This window comes from Castor canadensis, chromosome X, assembly GCF_047511655.1.
Source record: "Castor canadensis chromosome X, mCasCan1.hap1v2, whole genome shotgun sequence".
Classification (NCBI taxonomy): Eukaryota; Metazoa; Chordata; class Mammalia; order Rodentia; family Castoridae; genus Castor; species Castor canadensis.
The window spans coordinates 56,627,770-56,653,790 of NC_133405.1; the positions used below are offsets into that span (position 1 = coordinate 56,627,770).

General features: G+C 35.6%; 1 protein-coding gene across 4 annotated transcripts in view; it reads right to left on the reverse strand.

The window, feature by feature from the left end:
- The window catches only part of Diaph2 (diaphanous related formin 2), an 879,521-nt gene that overhangs the window by 187,698 nt on the left and 665,802 nt on the right, over positions 1 to 26,021 (reverse strand). For all 4 annotated transcript variants that reach the window (XM_074062667.1, XM_074062668.1, XM_074062666.1 and 1 more), the window contains one exon: positions 10,067 to 10,202. In XM_074062667.1, the coding sequence (XP_073918768.1) occupies positions 10,067 to 10,202 (136 nt within the window). The remainder of the gene's footprint in view (positions 1 to 10,066; positions 10,203 to 26,021) is intronic.

A 26,021-nucleotide genomic window follows, 5' to 3' on the forward strand; every position in this document is an offset into this window, starting at 1 on the left:
ACAGTGCAACAATCCTGAAGAAGAAGGGGAGAGAGGTGTAGCAGAATGATAAAAAGGCATCATCGAGTCATAAAATCCAAATGGCTTTAGGGGTAAATATCATATAAAAGCATTACATGGAAATCAGAAGCTAGTTTTAAAAGCAGTCCACAAACCAAACCAAATAAAAAGAGGCTTATATCAAAGGACTTACATTTGGTGAACTAAAGATTGGCATTTTCTGAATATCAAAGAATTAATTTACAGATGACCAACTTCCACAGAAAGGTTTTCTTCTCAAACAAACAAACAAAACCTTGCATGGTTCAGTTTTCCATTTAAATAATACATTATTTTTCTTTAAGACATATTACTGTCTGAGATGTCTCCTCAATAATACAGACTTCTGGTTTTACTTTGGTATGTAAGCACCAATTAATCCTTAGTTACTATGTTATTAAAGAACCACATCCTTCAGTGTAAAGTGTTAAGCCTTGAAGTCCAGGGCATACAATATTTTTTCCTAAGATTATAATTACCTGTTATTTTAAAAGGAAAGATCCATACATTTTCTTCTAAAGATGTTTACATTATTCCTGTGGGGTAGTAAAATGAGGGAGGGGATGAGGGAAGATAGTCTGGAAACTGCACTGCCAACCACTCCCCTCCACCCCCATACCCACTGGTTGGGAGAGAGGTACCTTTTGGGGATTTCATTTATTGTCATGGTTACTCAAGTGAAAATGGGTATTTTCAACATGCTTTACTCACAGGAGCTTATAGAATTATTTGATAGTACAGGCTCTATGTACTGTGGGGAGTAGAATGTGGTTACATTTAAAGGTTAATGTAACCATAGTCTATCTCTAAAGTTCATTCTCAATTTCCCCTCAAAATATGATCAGATAGCCCTTACAACAAAGCTGTATTGACTCAGAATGAAGAAAAAGAGATGCAAAGAACAGTATAACAAGACCTAACAATATAATGGATTTCGGTTACAACAGGCAGAGCTCTGACTCAGAACCAGTTGCCTCAAACAAGTAAAGCACCTTTCTAAAACACTGGGGAAGACACAGGGGAGACAGTTTCACACACCATACCGAAGTTCAGTAGAATGAGGTCGGTTAAGCACTCTGTCCTGAGACACACACCTTTCATTTTCAATTGTTTTCAAATAAAAAGAGAAAAATCCCCTTTTCAAGCTGGACTGTTTAAATGCACCTACAGCTACTCTTGTCTAGCAAAGGCTAGGCAAGCTCTCCCTACTGATGCATTTCAAAAAAGGTTCAATTGGCAAAAGAAAGCAAGTGCAAAGGGTTTTTGACAAAAAAGGACTAGAGGGAACACATTTTCTTTTCACAGAAATACTATTCTAGAAAATCAGACTAGGTAGCAACTCAACCAAGAATGCATAAAATATTGGTGAGAAACACAGGGAAATTGGAAAACTTTAAACACTCAAATTCATAAAATTACTAGCTTAAAAAATTTTACGTTATAAAAATAAGGGGCTCAACAGCCAAACAAAATATATGACTTTCAGATTACAGCACAGTCTAACCCAGAATTCTCTGAGAATGCAATTGCCTTATTCCACAGAATCACATAACTCTGAAAAGGACTCCTGAACCCTGTCTGAGCCTCAACAGGACTATCTATGCCTGAGTCTTCTTAAACCTATAAACATTCACCCAATTTAATAATGTTCCAAATAATTCCTGAACAACCTTGTATAGTTAGCAAATAGAAAAAGTCAAATGAAAATCAGGAGCTCTGAAGTATCTACTCTGATTTTTTTTTTAAAAGATTTTTTAAAAATACACATTTAAAGTAGGTTCTAGCACTGGCTCAAACACATAAAAAAGTATGTTTGGTCAATGTGTTTTAGTATTATGCCATCCATAGTTAATTGCACATTTAAAAGGAAAATTATTTTTTGATTTCCAAATGAATTATGCCATCATCTTGAGAGCTATTATAGAATAACATAAAACCCGTAATTGATTTAGATGATAGTCAAGTATTTTCAAAGTTTAGGTTTTGATGTTTTTCTAATATTATTATAACAAAGACTAACGATTTCTTAAACTAAACACTTTCTTTCCTATTTTTTTCCCACTAACTAGTCAAGATATGTCATACTTTATAGATTGTTTATGTGTGAAAGGTATAAGTGAGGACTGAGGATTGACTATTGGAAAAGAAGAAACATGGAAGTGTTAAAGATAAGCATTTATCAAATATGTAAAAAACACGAAACCTACACATTAAATGCTATACACAATCCAGTGCAAGTGTACACAAGCACACATATACAAGTAAGCTTACATGCCACAAGTGTCTCTTACAGAAGAGACACACTGAGATGAAGAAAGGCTGAAAGTTAATTACCCCATAAGTGGGTAAATGGTGCCGAGTTAAAAGATAACAATACTATGATTAGGGTGTGTCGCCCCCACTCAGTACACGGTGGGCTCTCAATAAATACTTCTAGAATTAAATTAAAAATCATTGAAAGGTTTTTATCCGTAATAATCCTTTTGCCCATTTAATGAAACAATAGATTTTGTCCTGATTCTGAAGCAGCCTGGGGCTCAAGAATTCAATGTGGGTGGAACAAATATAATTTTCAAAAAACATTATTAGAAACTTGGTTGGGTTCAGTGCAGTTTGTTGGCTCTGTGAATCTGGTAGGTGCAATTACTGACATGAATCCAAACTCATTTGACTGAGAATAAAGCCATATTAATTGCAATGTTGGTATATAAACTGTTTTTTCATTTGATGCTTTTTTGTAATAAGAATCAGAATATTAAAATATGGAACCAAAGTATGTTTCTAATAAGTAATTAGGCCACCTACAATGTGTGTTGGTCATTTCTTATAGAGCCAATTTTGATGTCTTCACCTAACCGCTCCAATATTTTCATGGATTTCTGCCTAGTGAAGTTACATAAGGCATACATAGCAACAGGCATCTACTGCAAAGAAAAGCCAAATTTGTAACTGCCAGCATAGCTTATCTTCTGCATAAGATTGATAAAATCAAGCTAAATGCTCAGCACACTGAAGACAGCTCTTACAGATTTGCAAATCTGAGTTTCTGCATTTAGAATGTAAGAACTCTTAATGAGACCTAAGTAAATTACCTATCTTGTTTCGCATATTTATTTTTGTCTTCCCATTAAAAAGAATATTTTTAGTAGATGTAGAAATTTGTTTTACTGCTAAGGCAGATAGAATGAGAGTTTAGCACTTACTTCCAGTGAACTGATGCCAGAAATGTAATTATTTTAGTGTGAGGGCAGAAAAAAATTACTAGTGATAAGTGGCTCAAATAGGCTTCAGGAAAAAATAACTAGAGCCTTCAATTAATCTAGAGTACATTCTGGAAATAGTAGAGATGAAGTGTAGTTTCCTAACTAATGTACAGTGATCACTGATGCTCTGAATAATGACCCAGAGACTATACTAAAATCCTAATGATCTATCAGTAAATAATACATATTGTGTGCTGACTATGTGTCCAAAATTAGATTTAAGTGCCATATGCTGCATACTTCACTTGAAGGAGGGGAGGTTTGGAACCTATAAGGAGGGTTGTATACTAATGGAGTTCAGAAAGACTAAGGATGATAAAAAATTGATGCACAAATAGCCTCTTAATGTAATTATAAATCAGATTGAAACACCTCTTACTCTAGGCTAGTCAACTAAGATTTTATTATAATGATTATGGTCTTCAATAGTTTCTCTTGATATGTTCACTGAAATAACTAGTATTATTAAAGGGATAACAAAATTAAATATTTATTAAGTGCTAACTGCATGCCAGGCAAGTGCTAAGAGATTTGCATGTATCCTGTCATTTACTTCTTATGAAAATCCTGTGAAGTAGATGTCATTCCCTTTCCTGTCTTGTAAGTGAAGAAGCTGAGGATAAGAGAGGTTAGATGAATGGCCCAAGCATACACTATGTAGGGGGTAGAGTGAGGATTTGAACTCAGGTTTGTTTGGTTCCAAAGGAAAGGAAGTAGAACTCTCTTCAGTTGCAAGCTAAACCAATGATGGAGAGATCTGTGTGAGATGACATGGCAATGGGGGGTTGGCAGATTCACACACAGGCTGTGACTTCCCATTTGATGATCACTCACCCCAATGGGAGCTCCTCTTTGCACCTCAGCATGTTAACCCAATAGCTACACTTAGAAATTCCACAAGCTCCAAACAACTAGCTAAATCTTCACTGTACTGAATAATTTCATTTGAGAAAGCTAATCTCAAATCTCCACTGAACAAACAAACCTAGAGTACAAAGAGAAAAGGCTCTGATTTTGAATAAACGTAGATTTCTTGAAATGTTTGTTAATGTAGGGAGCAAGGTAATTTAAAGAGTATCAGCCAGATATTCTTTTTTCTTCATAGGTAAGGCTTTATTAGGTGAATGGTTTTCTTTTAGATCCACCAGGTATGCAAACTTGTTTAATTTTCACTAACATCTATGAACTGTTTATTAGCATTTGTAAAATATGGTGGAATGACTATATATATGACGTTAGTAACTTTATATTATCAGAAGTGCTTAAATACTACTTGGATCGTTTCCATTATTCATGGGTTTTTGAATCTATAATTTTGGTTACCATAATCTAATATTTGAGGTATGATATTAGGAAACATCCTTTTTTTTTCTTTTTTTTGTGGTACTGGGGCTTGAAATCAGGGCCTTCACCTTGAGCCACTTCACCAGCCCTTTTTTTGTGATGGGTTTTTTTGAGATAGGGTCTCTATTTGCCTGGGGTAGCTTTGAACCGAAATCCTCCTGATCATTGCCTCCTGAGTAGCTAGGATTACAGGAGTGAGCCACCAGCACCTGGTAGGAATCATACTTTTGACATATTCAAATCAAAATAATGTAATGTGAAATAAATTTATTCACTTATAAGATGTATTTTAAATCTTGGAAAACAGAGAAAAACAAAATTGCTATCAACTACTATTGATAGAATTTAAATGCTTAGGTTTACTTGTCAAAATTTGCTAATACTACTATGAAGACTGATTTATCACCAAATCTGACTAAGGTGGCTCAGTCTTTATCATCATACTGGAAGTAAACAGGCACCCCTAATGTCCATATAACCTCATATTAGGAAGAGCAAAACTGTTCCTGATTAGATAATATTTGAATGAGAATCATACTTGTAGTTTGTAGTTTCAAACCATCCATTTTTATGTATTTTTTCCTATTGCTTCCTCCAAGTTGGTTCCAGTTAATTTCATTGACTTCTATATATATGAAAAGAAATTTATTTACAAATATTTGGTAAGCTTTCTCTATCAACAGAATTAATTAATCTTTCTCTAGTGGTTTCTAAGTTAACTGTCATCTATACCAATATAACCAAAGGTTGGAGAATGTACATTATATTTGCATAGTTTGTATACTTTGTGCATACATTTTGTAGTACATTTATTGATTTAGCATAATTTTTGCTGTATTTAAATAAGCTTTCTCCATGTTACATTCAAATAAATGGTGTATCACTGTGCATGATCTAATTATAATTATTTGGGAAATGGTATAATAGATGTTAGTTAGATGAATGAAATAACTTAATATGCCAAAGAGACATCAATATGTAATTATCTGTTGGTAAAACTGTTCTGTTCTTGAAAAAAGAAGTCTCTTGCCCCTCAGCAAATCTGCTGCTTGCAACTTCCACAGCTTCTTTTCATCCTTTCATAAGACTTTTCCTTCCTCTTAGCACTTTCTTAAGCTGCCACAGGTTTGAACTTCTTTGAAAAGAGAATCAGGTACAAGCTAACTCCTTTTTCCTCACCTTTCACTGTTCCATTCCAGCTACATCCTTCTTGCAGTCACCTCTCCTTTGTTGTGCTTCTGTCTTACTACCTCAGTAATCCCTGACTGGATTCCTGCAATAACCTGAGCTCTCCTCCCTCATCATGCCATAACTACCCAGTCTCACTTCCAAGGCACTTCACAGTTTGGCTCCATCCTGTCTTTCCCAGTTTTCCAAATTAAACTCTACTCTACCATTGACAACAACAGAAAATATTCATGGAATATGTAACCATCTGAGATAGGCAATATGCCAAAAGACATCAATCTGTAGCTGCTAAATAGAGGAGAATATAAATAACACTAATCTCTGGCTTTTTCATGGGTTACCTCATTCAGCCCTCATAATAACAAAGCAGGTACTAATATTATTCCATTTTATAGATGAGGATATTTAGGCACAGAAAAATGCAATATCTTTTCAGACATTATAAGGTTAGTAAACTGTTGGAGCTAAGACTTGAATTTAGTGTCCCATCCTCTTCATTGTTTTGATGGATTTCCCCATGGTCTATTAAACATATTCTTCTGAAGGCCTGCTGCCTTTTGTGCTGATGTGTACTACTGCTGATGTTGGTGCCTTGTACTTGAATAATTTTGCCTCTGTTCATCCAAATTTTATCCATCTTTCAGGGCCTTGCTTTATCGGTATTATCCAGAGACTGGTCCTTAGCCTCCTTCATGATGTCATTTCATCAGACTTAACTGATTTCCTCTTTTAGCAAATAATCTCTATTATATATCACTAAACAATTTACTCTTTGCTGATTCAGCTGTATTTAATCTCTTTGACAAAGCTGAAAGCTTCTTAAAAGTGGGAACTATTTCTTGAGATTTTTTTCAAATTCTTTGATGAGCATGAAAAGACTTTCTTTCATTAGCCTCGGCAGGAAGTATATTCTAGGACCTGTGATGTGTACTATACTTTATCATCTCATTTAATCTTCACTAAAACTATAGTAGGTAAATGTCCTGGTCCTATATTACACATGATGTAACTGAGGCATGGGGAGACAGGGAAGTGAACAAGGTCATAAAACTAGGTGGCAGAGCAAAAACTGGTTTCTACCTTTTTTGTTTTGTTTTGTTTTTTGAGAGAAGGTCTCATAGCCTAGGCTGGACTGTAATAGGTTTGTGCCACCACTTTTTAATGTAACAATAACTTCCTACTCATGTTCACAAAATGATTATCTGTTTAACATATAATAATATCTATTTTCTCTTCTATAATTAAAAGATGCTATTTCTTATCATGGACTTTGCCTTCTGATCTCCATTTCTGTCAAAATGGAGCTTTGGCGCTGAGTATTTTTATGGATTTAACTTGAAAGATAAAATTCTCTGACTGGGTTTTGTGCTATCTTTTCTTAATTCTGAGCTTAGTTGATCACATCTAGATTATGGCAATAATCTTTTGTGTTTGGTGTATTCTATTATTCTTCTGAATAATTAAATTCTAAAATATTTTTCCTTGATAAATATACACAATTTTGCATGCCAGACAAATATATGTTACTGTTGTTGTATACTATTAATTTTATGAGATCAGAAGGTTTTAAAAAAAGGAAGAGGAAGCTGGGCGCTGGTGGCTCACACCTGTAATCTTAGCTACTTGGGAGGCTCAGAATAGGAGGATTGCAGTTTGAGGCCAGCCAGGGCAAAGAGTTCAATCTCCAAAATAACCAGAACAAAACTGATGAGGTGAGACTCTAGTGGTAGAGTACCTGCTTTGTAAGTGTGAGCCCTGAGTTCAAAAACCTCAGTTCCACCCCCCGCAAAAAAGGGGGGAGGGGGCTTGTCATTTTGTTAAGTACTATGTCAATATGAAATAGAAACTTTTTGTGGAAAAATTTTGAAAATGACTTTAGTTATTATCATCATTATTAATTATTATTATTGTCATATTGGGATTGAACCCAGGGCCTTGTGCAAGCAAGGTGAACACTCAACCACTGAGCTACATCCCCAGTCCTTAGTTATTATTTTAATTGCCCATATTTACAGGGTACAGTGTGATAATTCAATACATCTGTAAAATGTATAATGATCAAATCAGAGTAATTCGCATTGCCATCTCCTTAGACACTTAAAGACTGTTGATTAATGCATAATAATTATACATATTTATGGAGCACAGTGTGATATTTCTGTACACATATGCAATGTGAGAATACATGTCTTTAAAATTGCTTGTAATTTCCAATGTGACTTATTTTACCTGAGGAAATCTTTAATATTTTTGTTATAGGTAGAATTCTCTAGTTGCATTAGTATGTATCTCTAGTCACACATGCATGAAACACCTCCACACTCTACATAAGACATACCTCACAAGGCCAATGAAATAATCTATATCATCTCTCATTCAGCAGAAAGAAGATTACAACATTCCAATTGAACAAATTTATACTTCTGTAAATCATTTTCTGACCACACCTCATTCACACCTTCCGTAGGCTTTCATACCATATGGATTCATTTTATGTGATCCTAATTTAGGTTTTTTAGCAAAATTATGTGAATCCTATTTTTTTTAAATTTCAGTTGCTTATATAACAACTTTTTTTCTTCTCTTAAAATTGCTATACTTGTTTCCAGGGTAAATCAGTTTCTGAAAATTGTTATATATTTTGAAAACTGAAGAACAAACTTAATGGTATAGATATTATTTCAGAAGATTAGCCATTAAGAGGCATTACATAATAATGATTAATGTTTCTAATTTAAGATACATAATAATAATTAATAATTAACTTTGGTCACAGGCTGCCTGGGTTCAAGTCTTGGTTCTAATTCTGTTATTATCTTTGTTCAAGTTACTTAACTGTGTCTGTTTTCTCATTTCAAGATGAGATAGTAGTACTTTCCTAATAGGGTTTTATGAAGATTAAATGGCATTAGAAATATAAACTCCTAAAATAGTTTTTGGTACATAGTAAATGCAATGATAATTGCTATTACTTTTTACAGTAGCAAGAATAACTGCAAAGATTCTATAGTCAGACTACTTGGATTCTATTTCAGCGCTAATATTTCCTATATGTGTGACCTTGGTCAAGTTTCTTAATTTCTATGAACCTCAGTTTCCAATCTGGAAAATGAGATAATAATAGTACCTAACTCATAAGGATGTGATGACTGGGGCTGGTGGAGTGGCTCACTTGAGAGAGTGTCTGCCTAGCAAGTGTGAGGGCCTGAGTTCAAACCCCAGTACCACAAAAAAAAAAAAAGATGATTAACTTAAAACATATGAAAGTCTTAGACTAGTGCTTGGATTGTATGCACATATGAATAAAATAAAAATTAAAAAAAAAGACTAGTGCTTGGCATAAGGTTAATACTATAATGGGCTCATAAGTTTTACTATTTTTCTCTTCAGTAATATAATGGTCCAGCATTAACCAGGCTATTTTGTTTTGTTTTTAAATTCTTTAACCCTCACGTGGAAAAGGCTATGCTTTTTCATTCTTAAATTTTTGGAGTGCAGACATCTAGGTACCAATCACTTTCTTCTTTTGTCCTCTCTCTTTTTTTTTTTTTTTGACAAGGTCCTGCTACCTTTTCCTTGGTTGGCCTGGAACTCTGAGATAACAGGCATGTACCAACACATCTAGCTTTTTTACCTCTTTTTAAAGACTAAACCAAATCAAAGAACCCACCTATAATATATAGTCATTCTTCCTAACCAAGAAAACAACTTACTTTACATTAATATGGAGGTATCACCAGCATTTTATACTTAGGTTCACAGCTGAACAAGATGCTCTGCTATTTTTTTCAACTTGTAATAGTACTGTCAATATCTGTTATGACTTGCAATGTCCAAGCCCCCAAGAAGACCGTTGTTACTTCACTGTCAACAGATATGTGCCATCAAAATGAAATTAGGGTTTGTGATTCATCTCCCCATACAAGTTTTTCACTTTATACTTCACTCTCTTCTTCTTCACAACTGGCTCATCCAGGAGATAATATGATAAAATAAATGAGAAAAAGATGATTTCCATAACATAACACCTTGAATTGATTATCAAAAATCCTGAGTGCTTAGTGGAGGGTGACAAGAAACACAGATAGCATCATTGGAGAAATTTGACAAAAGTAATTGATAATATTGTGAATTTTCTACCAAGAACATAATTACTTTATAAGCCAAAAATAAATAAGTGTAATTATTTTATGCTTCATACATCATTTAAAAAGTTGGAAATATTCTCATACCTTTGTTTATATCAATGAGTTGTTTCTTTTTCTTCTGGCGTTCCAGTTTTTCTTGTTCAGCTTTCTCTTTTGCAACCTTTGCCCTCCTAGTCTTCTCTTCCATTTCCTTTCTTTTATTGTTTTCTTTTACTGCTTCCTATGGGTAAACAAAATTAAAACAAAAACCTGTCCATTATTCATATGATGGAGAAGTTACCACAGTAATTTTAAAATTATGTAAATGTGCAGAAATGGGGAATAATCATAGAAGCCTCAAAATACATGCATATACTTTTGAAATAGACAAATAATTAATCTTAACACATCTCTTCCTGAAAACAAATTGAGAAATAACTCAGTCTTCAATTGTCATTACCTGAAGTACCATAAAATTAGCGACATCAATATTACAGATTTAACAGCAAAAATATTTTCTCCATTGTTGAATCATGAAACAGTTTTGATACATAAGAAAAGGCTTAATATGGCTCAGCAAATACTTCATCACTTACTGTGCATTTTTCTGTTATCTGCAAAATGGAAATTTAAAAAAAATTGCCTCAGGATATTTGTGAGGAGAAATAAGATACACACTTAAAGTGCTTATAACAGAGCCTAATATACTATAATCAAGAAATTTTAGTCTATGATGACAGTGGTGGCAGTTGTGGTGCAGGTAGTAATAATTACATCTAATAATGCAGGGAATGAAACAATCAGCAGTATCATCACAGAAAAGAAATACGTGCATGTTTAGTAGCTTTTTATTTCTCAAAGTCTCAGAAATGCTGAAACATATTTCAAGCTATTGTCTGTTTCATTTTGGATAGATTACTGGAACTCTGGTGAATGAGTACATTCCAGTGGATGGTATTAAAGAAAGCTGAGGTAAAGTGATCAGCTGGGTTAATATCAACTTCTTTTCAGTTCAGACAAGTCATTAATTCAGAGACACGTCAACTGCAAGTTTCTTCCATCATGATGTTCTGGGTTTTTTTTTTCCCCCTATTATAATTGATTAGAAATACTTCATAATATGTACAAACTATTTCCAAAAACTATTTTGTTCCAGAAACCCTTAAAAGAAAAACAATCATGAGGAAAGAAAAACCCAAATTAGTAGAATCAGGAATGCAAAAGGGGAGATAACAACAAACACCATAGAAGTCCAGGAAATCATCAGAGACTACTTTGAGAACCAATATTCAAATAAATTTGAAAATCTTAAAGAAATGGACAGATTTCTAGATACATATGATCATCCAAAACTGAACCAAGAGGATATTAATCACCTGAATAGATCTATAACACAAAATGAAATTGAAGCAGCAATCAAGAGTCTCCCCAAAAAGAAAAGTCCAGGACTTGATGGACTCTCTGCTGAATTCTATCAGACATTTAAAGAACTGGCACGAACTCTCCTTAAACAGTTCAACGAAATAGAAAGGGAAGGAAAACTGCCAAACACATTTTATGAAGCCAGTTTACACTTATCCCAAAACCAAGCAAAGACACCTCCAAAAAGGAGAACTATAGGCTAATCTCCTTAATGAAAATTGATGCAAAAATCCTCAATAAAATAATGGCAAAACGAATTCAACAACACATCAAAAAGATCATTCACCACGACCAAGTAGGCTTCATCCCAGGAATGCAGGTGTGGTTCAACACACGAAAATCAATAAATGTAATAAACCATATTAACAGAAGCAAAGACAAGAACCACTTGATCATCTCAATAGATGCAGAAAAAGCCTTTGATAAGATCCAACACCATTTCATGATAAAAACTCTAAGAAAACTAGGAATAGAAGGAAAGTACCTCAACATCATAAAAGCTATATATGACAGACCTACAGCCAGCATTATACTTAACGGAGAAAAACTGAAACCATTCCCTCTAAAATCAAGAACTAGACAAGGATGCTCACTATCTCCACTCCTATTCAACATAGTACTGGAATTCCTAGCCAGAGCAATTAGGCAAGAAGAAGGAATAAAAGGAATACAAATAGGTAAAGAAACTGTCAAAATATCCCTATTTGCAGATGACATGGTCCTACACCTTAAAGACCCAAAAAACTCTACTCAAAAGCCCCTAGACACTATCAATAGCTATAGCAAGGTAGCAGGATATAAAATCAACATAGAAAAATCATTAGCATTTCTATACACTAATAATGAACAAACTGAGAAAGAATATATGAAAACAATTCCATTTACAATAGCCTCCAAAAGAATCAAATATCTAGGTGTAAACTTAACAAAGGATGTGAATGACCTCTACTAGGAAAACTATAAACTTCTGAAGAAAGACACTGAGGAAGACTATAGAAAGTGGAGAGATCTCTCATGCTCATGGATTGGTAGAATCAACATAGTAAAAATGTCTATACTCCCAAAAGTAATCTACATGTTTAATGCAATTCCCATCAAAATTCCAATGACATTCATTAAAGAGATCGAAAAATCTACCGTGAAATTTATATGGAAACACAAGAGGCCACGAATAGCCAAGGCAATACTCAGTCAAAAGAACAATGCTGGAGGTATCACGATACCAGACTTCAAACTATATTACAAAGCAATAACAATAAAAAGCATGGTACTGGCACAAAAACAGACATGAAGACCAGTGGAACAGATTAGAGGACCCAAATATGAAGCCACACAACTATAAGCAACTTATCTTTGACAAAGGCACTAAAAATATACGATGGAGAAAAGACAGCCTCTTCAACAAATGTTGCTGGGAAAAGTGGTTAGCAGTCTGCAAAAAACTGAAACTAGATCCATGTATATCACTCTATACCAATATTAACTCAAAATGGATCAAGGATCTCAATATCAGACCCCAAATTCTAAAATTGATACAGGAAAGAGTAGGAAATACTCTGGAATTAATAGGTATAGGCAAGAACTTTCTCAATGGAACCCCAGCAGCACAGCAACTAAGAGATAGCATAGATAAATGGGACTTCATAAAACTAAAAAGCTTCTGCTCAACAAAAGAAATGGTCTCTCAACTGAAGACAACACCCACAGGGTGGGAGAAAATATTTGCCAGCTACATATCAGACAAAGGACTGATAACCAGAATATATAGGGAACTTAAATAGCTAAATTCTCCCAAAACTAATGAACCAATAAAGAAATGGGCAAGTGAACTAAACAGAACTTTCTCAAAAGAAGAAATTCAAATGGCCAAAAAACACATGAAAAAATGCTCACCATCTCTAGCAATAAAGAAAATGCAAATTAAAACCACACTAAGATTCCACCTCACCCGTTACAATAGCCATCATGAGCAACACCACTAACAACAGGGGTTGGTGAGGATGCGGGGGAAAAAGGAACCCTCTTACAGTGCTGGTGGGAATGTAAACTAGTACAACTACTCTGGAAAAAAATTTGGAGGCTACTTAAAAAGCTAAACATTGATCTACCATTTGATGCAGCAATACCACTCTTGGGGATATACCCAAAAGACTGTGACACAGGTTACTCCAGAGGCACCTGCACACCCATGTTTATTGCGGCACTATTCACAATAGGCAAGATATGGAAACAGCCAAGATGCCCCACTACTGACAAATGGATTAAGAAAATGTGGTATTTATACACAATGGAATTTTATGCAGCCATGAAGAAGAATGAAATGTTATCATTCGCTGGTAAATGGATGGAATTGGAGTACATCATTCTGAGTGAGGTTAGCCTGGCCCAAAAGACTAAAAATCGTATGTTCTCCCTCATATGTGGATATTAGATCAAGGGCAAACACAACAAGGGGATTGGTCTTTGATCACATGATAAAGCGAGAGCACACAAGGGAGGTATAAGGATAGGTAAGACACCTAAAAAACTAGATAGCATTTGTTGCCCTGAACGCAGAGAAACTAAAGCAGATACTTTAAAGCAACTGAGGCCAATAGGAGAAGGGGACCAGGAACTAGAGAAAAGGTTAGATCAAGAAGAATTAACCTAGAAGGTAACACACATGCACAGGAAATCAATGCGAGTCAACTCCCTGTATAGCTTTATCTCAACTAGCAAAATCCTTTGGTCCTTCCTATTATTGCTTATACTCTCTCTTCAACAAAATTAGAGATAAGGGCAAAATAGTTTCTGCTGGGTAGCGAAGTGATGGGGGGGAGAAGGAGGGGGCGGGGAGGTTAGGGTGGTGGTGAGGGAAGGGGGGAGAAATGACCCAAACATTGTATGCACATATGAATAATTAAAAAAAAGACTCTATAACAAGAATATATCTACAAGGCTTTGCCTGGAGAAGTCTATATTGAAATATTTTTCATCATGGTAAAAGACACAACTGTTTAAAATAGTCTTGGAAAGACTTCCAAAATTTCCTGGCTTGCAAGGATTGATTTCCTCCTACAAAATCTAAATGACTTTACCTTATTGATACTATCCCCTCCTATTGCCCTTGTTAAGTAAATAACCTGAACAACAGGCTAAGAACACACAACTGGGGTGGGGGGAGAGGGAGGGGGTGGGGAGAAGGGGGGAGAAATTGTCCAAACAATGTATGCACATATGAATAAATGAAAAAAAAAAAGAACACACAACTATTGGCTACCATAGACCAACTTAAAGACTTAAGCCTTCTGCTTCACTCAAGCAAAATGTTATGTAGACCCCCATCTCAACAAACAAGCCAGGTGCAGTGGCACACACATGTCATCCCAGGTATGCAGAAGGCATAGGAAGGAGGATCACTGTCCCTGAGGCCAGCCCTGGACCAAAATGCCAAACTCTATCCAAAAAATAACTAATGCAATAAAGGACTGGGGATGTGGCTCAAGTGGTAGAATGCTCCCCTAGTAAGCAAAGGCCCCTGAATTCAATTCCCAGTACCATAATAGGGGGAAAAAAGAAGACTGCAATTGAAAATTAAGTGGAACACCACATAGTCATAATTATAGAGCAGTTTCTCAACTTCAGCATTACTGTCATTTGGACCAGATAATTCTTTGTTGTGTGTGCTTTCCTATGTATTCTAGGATGTTTGGCAGCATCTTTGGCCTCTACCCACCAGATACCAGTAGTATCTCTTTAAGTGTGACAACCAAAAAGGTTTCCAGAGATTGCCAAATGTCAGCAGGAGAGCAAAATTGTCCCAGGTGGAGAACTACTAACTTGAGGAATTTCAAAAAATAATTTATTCACACAAAAAATTACATAGCATCCACTCTGCTAAACCAAGCTTACTCTACTTGATCAAATTTCCTTTTAAAGATGTGGGAACTGAGTTCAAAATGAGTTTAAGTATTTGCCTACAGTCAGACATTTGTGGAACTGCAAGGTTAGAAGACAACCCTTGTCTTTTTACTCCCAGGTTAGTGTTTGTTTTATTCGTAAAGGAAGAGACAATGTAGATTCCACACCAAAAGCACAAGCCACCAAATTAAGTGGATAAATAAGACCACAAAAAAAAAAAAACTCATCAAATGACATTATCAAGACACAGAAAAGATGTGTAAATCATACATTCAGGCAGTGATACTCAGAAGCTGTATGATCTTTAGTAAGTAACACAAAAGGAGGTGAGCAACAGAAGAGAAAGGAGGTTAATGGTTGTGTATATGTTATTACTGGTCAAAAATCTTTGATGTGGGCTGGAGGTGTGGCTCAAGTGAGAGAGGGCCTGCCTAGTAAGTGCAAGGCACAGAGCTCAAAACCCCAGTAACACCCTCCCCCAGAAAAATCTTTGATGTGCTAAATAGTAACCAAGCTCTGGGTGACTCTTGCATTTATCAATCTAATGAGTTACTTTAGTTTAAGATTATTGTCATTAGGGGTCCTCACTACAAGCTTATTAAGATGGATAAAAACCTGGTAACTTGTATTTGTTTTTCTTCTTGTGATATTCTGAAACATAATGGTCTTCTTTCCAGTTTCCTGGCATAAATTCCTAAAATGCAAAGTGATAGTGTCTTTTTGTATGTGAATGTTGACAGGTGACTGATAGCCCCTAGGTAGCTTCAGGATTGAGCTAGTTTTAGGAAAGACAGAGAGAGGCAGGATCAAAGAGCTGGGACTTTGGAGCTCTATGCCCAATTTCCAGGGAGGAGAAAGGGGCTGACAGCTAAATTGATCATCAATGACCCAATGGTTTAATTAATCATGCCTTTGTAATGAAGTCTCCATAAAACCTCAAAAGGACAGCATTCCAAGAGCTTGCAGATGCTGAACATAACAGAGGCATTATGCTGTCCATGGTCAACTGTAAAAATAGATATAGCAGTAAAACGGAGACTTTTTTCTGTAAACATATTTCTTATCTTGTATGAGGTTACTATTAAAACACTTTTTCAATTGGCTCCTTTTTTAGCAGAGTACTTTCCTGTACAAATGATAGAATGCAATCAATTGATTATTTTGCAAATACAATAAAAATTTTAAAAACTAGCTATATAAGAATCAAAACTGATACAGTTGGGGGTAGAAGACAATAAGACTATAACTAATATCAAAGAATCTCTAATGGAGAAATTTGGCAAATATAGACTTAATTTTTGTATGAAAAGGAGGCTTGCAATAGGGCACTACTGAAACAACATGAATAAAGATCTAGCAAAGAATGAAAGAGACAAGTGGTTTATCGGTTTACATGTTAAATGTTTCAGGAATAGAATTAACTACAAAACAATCACAGAATTTGTAATGGCATGTGTGATCCTTAAGAGCCCAAAACACAAGAGGAAAGTAAGTTCTGGGGTTTGGCATTATTGAAAATAATTGAAAACATCTCCACAGGCATAGTTTTCAAGCAACACAGACTGTGAAGTAAGATTCTGGTCCTGATGTCACTAGTTCTGTTTCATGAAAATGCCTGATGCTGAAAAGAAGTTGTGTTTCTTTTTTTGGCTTTAGAAATTATGGATGGGAAACACATGCTTGTTTAAGTCTCTATACTTATAAATAAACTGAAAAAGAGAAAGTGTGGATGGTGATTTACCTCAGTGGCATTAAGGCAATTGCTAGCAGCTCTCCCATCCCCCCAAAAAAGAGAGAAAGGGAAATACACACACACACACACACACACACACACATGCACGCATGTGCACACACACACACACACACACACACTTTTTTGGCAGAACTGGGGATTGAGTTCAAGGCCTCAAACTTGCTAGGAAAGTGCTCTACCATTTGAGTCACACCCCAGTCATTTTGCTTTTAGTTTGTTTTTCAGATCGGTTTTGTTTTTGCCTTAGCTGGCCTCAGCTAAGGATCCTCCTACCTCTGACTTTTAAGTAGCTGGGATTATAGGCATATACCACCATACCTGACTTGGTTTTGAGTTAGGGTCATGCTAACTTTTGCTTGGGCTTGTCTAGAACCATGATCCTCCTATCTCTACCTCCTGAGTAGTGAGAAAAGGAACTCTTAACTGTGGTTTCATATCAACAATCTTTAGTTTTACAGGAGTGAAAGATAAGAAATGTCAAGACTAACGCTCCTCAAAACTAAAAGCTGATATATAGAGAGAACTCTCTGGAGAGATGGATTCTTATCATCTTAATTTTTACAAAACAAAACCAAAAGAAAAGAAAAAAAGCAATAGAGGCAATTTTAAGGTCAAGTTTAAAAAATGCCTTATATAATTGTGATTATAATAAAATTAACAATATTTTATTACTTGTCTGCTTCACTAGACATTTTAAAGCACTAATACATGATTCAAATAAGCATCAAACATTATTTCTCAGGACTGGGAATTCCAATTCATCACATTCTATCATTTGTACAGGAAGGTGCTCTACAAAAAAAGGAACCAATTGAAAAAGTGTTTTGATAGTAACCTCATACAAGATAAGAAATATGTTTACAGAAAAAAGTTTCCATTTTACTGTTATATCTATCATTTATTTATTTATTTATATTTATTTATTTATTTTTGCAGTACTTGGGCTTGAATTCAGGGCCTACACCTTGAGTCACTCTACCAGCCCTTTTTTGTGAAGGGTTTCTTTTTTGTTGTTGAGATAGGGTCTCACAAACTATTTGCCCCGCTGGCTTTGAACCTCAATCCTGATCTCTGCCTCCTGAGAAGCTAGGATTACAAGCATAAGCCACCAGCACCCAGTTGATATATCTATTTTTCAAGAGTCAGTAAAAAGTACAAAAGGAGTAAAATATAACAGAAAATGTGTCTAAGATTTACTAGAAAATATTCACCAACCTAATTTTAAATCTCTCATTGAAATCTCTATTGCCTTGTTGAAAAATGTGAATAAATTAAAAATCTTATTTCACTTGTTGTACATAATTAACAAATGAGACCTATGGACTAAAAATGTCATATGCAAAAAATAAAAGTTCATATAAATGCTAAGATCTCTCATTTATTCCAATTAAGTTTAAGAAATGGATGAAACTGGTTCAAAAAATTTCCAGCAGCTCAGATGTTAGCCACATTTTTGTCAGGTGTACATGAAGTATCTTTCAACCTTGCTGTACTATTTGAAAACAAAACCATCACCACAACTACCATCATCACAATAAACATTCCTTATTTCCATCACCTCCAATGGCTTAGTCACTATTTAAGTTGTGACTATACAATCCCTTTGCAAATACTGTGACCTTGTTGAAAGTTGAAGGTATATTTTAGGGACAGAAAAATGGGATAATTAGCAGTATGGATCCTAGAGTCAGCCAAGCATCACTTATCCTAAAAACTGTGTGACCTTGAACACACAGTTACTTCATCTTTTGAGCTTTAGTTATCACATCTGCAGAATAGGAGATACTGCTATTTAAGCCAAAGGGTTGTTAAATAGTAAAATAATGTTTATATAAAACAATTAAGAGAACACTTGGTATATAAGAAATGCTCCTTACATAGTAGCTGTGATTATTATATCTAATAGAAATATCTGAAAATTTTGAACAGTAAGAATTTGGTCATTGACAGGCAATTGACCACATTTGTTTTTAATGGTTTATTTTGCACAACCCTTTCCCCTCTTTTTGGGGAAGTCTTGAGGATATGGTCTGGGAATGCAAAGCACTATCCTGTTACTATCTACTCTCATAAACATATTAAATGTAATTGTTTTTTGCAGTGCTAGGGATTAAATCCAGGGCAAGTGCTCTACTACTGAGTACCTCCCCATCTCTTAAATGGAATTTTTAATGTACGTTAATTTTAAAGATCCATACATTTCACTACCTATTTAGCATTCTTAGACTGAACATCTAAAATCTGAAATTCTTTGAAATAATACTAAAATAGTTTTAGACTTTGGAGTATTTTAGATTTGAGACTTTTGGATTAGGGATGTTCAACCAGTATAGTATAAGTAGATATCCAAAAATTCAAAAAACTCTGAAATTTGAAAAATTTTCTGGTCCTAAGCATGTCATATAAGGGATGTTTAAACTGTATCATTTGGCAGTCATGAAAAAAACCTGGAAATGCATTTCTTTTCCCTTTTGGGTGTTAAACCATTTTCATTACTTACCTGTATGAATGTAATTGGTAATGCCTTCATTACAGTATCAGAAGCTATATGTTAGTAGAGTCACATAACCATAAAAGAATATAAATTGGGCCAGGTGCCAGTGGCTCACATCTGTAATCCTAGCTACTCAGGAAGCAGAGATCCAGGAGGATTGCAGTTCATAGCCAGCCTGGGCAAACAGTTCATGAGACCCTGTCTCTAAAAACTCCATCACACACACACATAAAAAATGGGCTGGTGGAATGGCTCAAGGTATAGGCCCTGAGTTCAAACCCCAGTACCCACCTACACACACAAAAAAAGAAATTTGTTGGTGAATAAATTGGTGACTCTGGTGCCAGAGGGATACTATGAATATTGAACAATATTTCTTCCCTCATCAAGGAAGTTAGAAGGATTCCTAAATGATTGAAACTAATGATTTGGCAACAGTATACAGAAACCTGATATGTATCATACTGAAAATCTTTTTCTAGACTAAATGTGAGTCAATGAGGTATTACTTTTAGTGAAAACCCAACAAATAGGTGAAATTGCACATTTTTGCATCTTGACTTCTCTTAGTACCTGATTCTCTCTTAGCTTTAATTAAATTCTGCTTTTAGAGATTTTTTTTTTGACTTCTGTTTTATGCTAGATAATTCAGAAGTTCAAATTGTTTCTTGTAATCACCTCATTTAAAAATTTAAACATAGAACACTTAAAATTTAAGTTAAAGAACCCCCGGCATGGATTAAAATTTAAATTAAAGAACCCCCCTTGGATAAGTATAATGATTCTAGCACTTCATTTTTATGCTTTGTCAACTGGTAATATTTTAAAAAGTTCTGGCCTCTAATTTTATACCCAGAGTAAAAATAATGGGAAAGTGCCCTGTTTATTTTGTTCACTTGAACTCAGGTCCTATAATCTAAATGGTGTAAAACAGTATACCCTCCTGAACACAGGATGGCCTGAGGGGCTGAGAGATCTGGTTTTGATCCCTACCCCTTTAAAGACTATAGTGCTGTATTCCCTTGAGACATTTACTTAACTGGGAAGGTCTTCCCCCCTAGTTAATCCTCTCTGGAAATACCCTCACAGACCCAGCCAGAAATGTGCTTTACCAATCTCCTAGGTGCTTCTCAGTCCAATCAAGTTGACAATCAAGATTAACTATCACAACAGTTTTTCATCATTTTAATTCTTTTTTTTCTTTTTTAAGTTCTCCTTTTACTCTGCCTCATACACTAACCTAACACACTCTGCTTTAATTGTTCTGGCTGCTAGTGAGCCTTCTTGCAGTTATCTACATTTGCCTGGAAACAGGATAAAACAGTGTCAGGAAACATGGATCCCAATGTATGCTGCCACTAACTGATATATAAGTTGGGTTGAGATCCTTATTAGTATAAGTAGATACAAATCCTAAACAATTCCAAAGGTAGTTGAAAACCAGGACTCGTATTTGTCCACAGCCTTTTCTCTCCCATTTTAGAATAATCACAGCTGGTTACAAATGGGAAGCTATGAGTTTTTGAGCATTTGACTCAGGAATAATTAAAGAAAAATCCTACATGAGATGATGGCAGATACATTAGGATTTTCACTTGCAATTGGTGACTAATTAAAGCTTTTCATTAAAGAAAGGAAGGAAGCCTATTCTTTAATTAACATCAAACAACATTAGATATTCCTTTTCCATAGTTTCATTGTGCTTAAAGGGCATATTGGATTGAAGGAATCATGACAAAAGCTTAGGGCAAAGAGTTTTCATCTGCAGCAAGTAGACTCTGGGAGTCAGTATCTCCGCAGACTTTAGCAGCATTATAATACTGCTAAACCTTCTCTTTCCCAGAGATTTCCACTTATTATGGTACAAGTGACCTTTAAAGTTCCTCTTATGAAAGAGCTCATGAATACATCATCAACCAATCAACTACGATTGCAACAGAGAGGTATAACTTTCTACCTCACTGGAGTAATTGAAACCTTGATTAGCTTGCTCAAGTAGTTAGGTGCCTCAGTAACAGATGTGAAACAAATATATTGATACTGCAGCTAAATAGGGATTAAAATCCTACTTGTTAACCTCTGTAAACATGGTATGAATCACAAATGTATTATGGTCCATAGGTAATGCACTAAACCAAATCAAACAAAATAGCAATTTTTTCCCCTCTTGATACCTAGGATTCCTTTCCTCCTATAGACAGTGTTGCTTTCTCCATGTCCTTTCTAGACTACATTTTTCTTTCCCACACTTTTTCACCTTCTCCTAAAGCTCTGTCCTTATTTCTGCCCTACTTCTTTGTCTATCTCTCAACCTACTCATAGGCGAAAAACAATAAGCCTCCTAATAGTCTATGAGGCCTTACATGATGTGACCCTCACTGCCACTCCGGCATTATCACATCCTTGCCAATTTGCTCCAACCGCACTACTGTCCTTTGCTCAACCTGAGCCTTTACACTTGTGTTCCCTCGAGGCTCTCAGATACCTGTATCAAGTCTCTGTTTTAACGTTTCCACATTGGTGAGCCCCTCTCTGATCACCTTATACAAAATAACCTAAAACCTTCCTTTTTTCTCTTTTTCTTCTTGTTTTTTGTTGGTTCTGGGGCTTGAACTCAAGGCCTCACGCTCGCTAGGCAAATGCTCTTCCACGTGAGCCACTCCATCAGCCCTGTTTTGTGTTGGGTATTTTTGAGATAGAGTCTCTTAAACTATTTGCAAAGGACAGGCTTTGAACCTTGAACCTCCTGATCACTACCTTCCAAGAAGCTAGGATTACAGGCATGAACCAAAGGTGCCTGATTTCCAGAAAACCTTCTGGTTCCCTCCTTCCTACTGTTGTCTTCAGAATACTTCAAGACCCAGTGAAACTTCTGGTATTCTGCACATTGTCTAAGAATTAGCACCTGCAGCTAGTTGATTTGCATAATAACAGTTTTCAGCTTGGGAGTTCTCAAACCATTATATTACCAAAAACTTCTCTATACGTAATTCCCTACACACCTCATATTTCTTTATTGTAAAAAATCTTAAGCAGCCTTGAAAACAACATTATCCACCTTGGAATGGCAGGTTTCTTTCTAATCATCTATAGGTTATGGTTCACTGACATCTACACTTATTTTCTTAAAAATGCCAATGCCTAGTGTTTCTGAGGCTTGATATAGGTGACATTTGTCACACTGATATAGCTCAGTCTTCTGCTGAGAAAATTCATTTAGACAGAAATTAGCATTTACATAGAGCTGCCAAGGTTAAAAGAAAAGATGAGCTCTAATTCTGAAAAGAAGGTCTTTGTTTTGAAGAAGATATTTTGAGTATTCACAAAAATTAGGATGATACAGCTTTTCTAATAATTTTTTGGTTTAAGACAAAACCTTCTCAAGTTCAGGTGGATGGGTTATACAAAAAGTTCCTTCAGTTGATGTATATAAATGACTTCCTTTTTTTGGCATAGGAGAGACTCATAGAAGAAACTGATCTGTTGAAGGTGAAGAAGCCAGTTGAAGGGAATTCAAGTAAGTGTTCAATGAAGTAGTCTTCTTTATTCAGCACAACCAGCCAGTTTACTGTTCACCCTCCTTAGGAAACAAAAAATTAATGTGTCTTTCACATGTAGTACATGGAGGTTTGACAGACAAACAGATCTTTGTACACCAGCATGATCATGAAAAGAATCTCAAAGGTAAATTATTAAAAACAAGAAGAAAGAAAAAAAGATCGTTATGTGCAAATCTCCTTGGATATTAAACTTGCAGTTGGTTACAACGTGGTCATGTGCTGATAATGATGGCTGGCTGTGATCCCCAAAGCCTTCTTTTAAAATTTGCCTTACAACTGCAAAAACATGTGATCTCAAGTTGGAGGAAAAACTGCCTCTCCCATCACAGCCCATTAGAATGCTGAACTATGATTAGCTAGAAGTTAATCTGCAATCTGTAGCACAGAAAAGGTTTTCAAATGCTGCAGGTTTCTGCAGACATTTTTCTGAGTACGTATGTAAGTATGCACTTTGCATCTGGGAAAGAAAAACAATTGTGTTCAACATATCTCTAAGGACCTCTATTTCATTAAAATCTATGAAGTACTTTGAGTGACTATAGGAAAGTAATCTATAACACTTTCTTTTGAGCCAAAGGAACAAAATGAAATTTTGAAGTGACTGATATAATATTTTAATGGGAAAACATTGTGGGGAGGTATGGATAGAGAGAAATGATAAAACAAGGGCTGTGCTACAGGTCTGAAACCTGACATTATTGCCTTAATTTGTCTCCATTGTAGAGGATGGAAGAGGCAGCATGACCAATAAACTTTTGGTTGTTGCTTTGTTTTTGTGGTGCTGGGATTGAATCCAAGGCCTTGAGGAGGTGGTCTGCCACTGAACTACAGACCTGGTCCCTCAATAAGCTTTTCATGAGACCAATTTGGGTGGGGTGATAAGCATCTTGGAGACTTGGATAAAAATATCAAATTACCTTGAGGAGTAGAATTGGAGACTCACGGAATAGGAATTGTCCTCAAGAAACATTTGTACTAGTCCTCAGTCTGGACATAGGGTTCTATGACTTGCCTCAGGAACCTATCTTGATAATCACTTGTAAAAGAAATACTTCCTTGTGTCAAAAAAAAAAATCTTCATGGAGATACAGCTCATCCTCAGGAAACACTGCAGTGTCCAAGTTCTACAAAAGTGAAGCAAGCAAATCTTTTCGTTTATAAAGTGAAAGATGGGGGAGGGAGGATGGGTCACAGAAGCCCCTCAGAAAAATCTGTGGTCTCATTGTGTATTCCAGGTTGGCGTGGAACTCATGTAGTCCAGGCTGGTCTTAAAATCCTGATCCTCGTACCTCACCCTCTTGAATGCTGGGATTACTGGCATGTACCACTATGCCTGGCTTCATTACCACTTTCTAGAATAACAACTTCCTCACAGATATTTCTTTCCATAAACTTAAGGTTTAGATTTCCTCTGGGTCTTCTCTACTTCTTGGACATACTTGGGCATTATTTTTAAATTACAGTCTTCTCCATTTTCTCATGCTCCTCCTCCTCCAAACAAAGGACAAAGCTGGGAACACTTCTCTAAGAGATGTGTTATTCAGTATCTGCCACTTTTCAAAGTTCTAACTCTCCTAAAATATAGCATTTGTTTTGTAACACTTCAAAGTACAACTGTGAAGTTCAAAGTACAACTGTGAAGACTGGTTCTGATATATCTATTGAAACCATGACTCTTGTGTTCAGATAGCCACTTTGGGAAGTCATAAACTTATTTTGGTGAGGGTCATCATTCTGTGATTGAAGCTCTTCTTTGAGAATTGGCCCCTGAATCAAATGAAATCAGTTTCATTATTTTAGAGTCACATGAGTTTTAAACAGAGCTTCCTGGTTTGACCATATATCTTATTCATAAAACTTGACTCAATATTACTTTTGGCTATTTCCAAAAATAAAACCCACTCTCAAGTCATGAAGATTAAGTATGCCTCAAAAGATCTGAAACAGGGCCAGGATGTAGCTCAGTGGCACAATGCTTGCCTAGCATATGTGAGGCCCTGGGCTGGATCCTAGCACCAAAAAAACAAACAAACAAAAAACCCCAAACAAAAAGAAAGAATCTAAAACATATGCTCACAATTCTTTCAGAAATCCAAAACAGGAGTTCCCCCAAATTTTTAGGGCAATGTTATTATTTTTCAATAAAGGTAACAGCAATAATAAAATTCCTTTGGCTCTACACACTTTTATTTTTTTGGCTCTACACATTTCTGATTTATCTTCTTTAGAAAATAGTCATACCTCATATACTATCTAATGCATGATAAATACTTTTCCACTGAAACTAGGGCTGTTAAGAATTTTCCAGAATCTTTATCTGGTGATTTGTGCATGTCCTTGTCTCTATGTTACTTGCTCAATGCCCTTAATTTATATTTTACTCATTTCTAATTGAACATGATACTATTTCTGATGCAACATGCACATCCAGTAAAATTCTTTTTCCTTCTTCTTCTTTGGATGAAGTGTTAGAAATCTCTCTGGATGTATTTCCAGTTAGCTATCATTTGGATGATTTGAGGGACAAGGAAAGGCAGAAAAGGTAAGGAAGCAATAAAGCCAAGAGAAAAGTAGCCTGATTAGCATCCAGTGACTTGCACCTTCATTGAGATGCAGGAAATAGTTATTCATTCATTACCTACCATGTATTGCCACATACTGTTCCAGTCCCTGGACAATCAATAGCATTATAGACAAGGCTTTTCACTCATGGCACTTAGGGGTTAAGCAAAGTAGCACTAATCAGTGTTGATCCTCTTTTGGTCTATCTTCCATATTCACCTGGGGCACTGTGTTAAGTGCCACTTGAAATAGTTTTCTAGAGTCTACTTTTTTCAGTCATCATTGAGGATGAATGTCACATGAGAAGGAATAAAACTCTTAGTGAATAAAGAGAAATTTCTTACTCTTGGACTACAGGGCACAAATCTT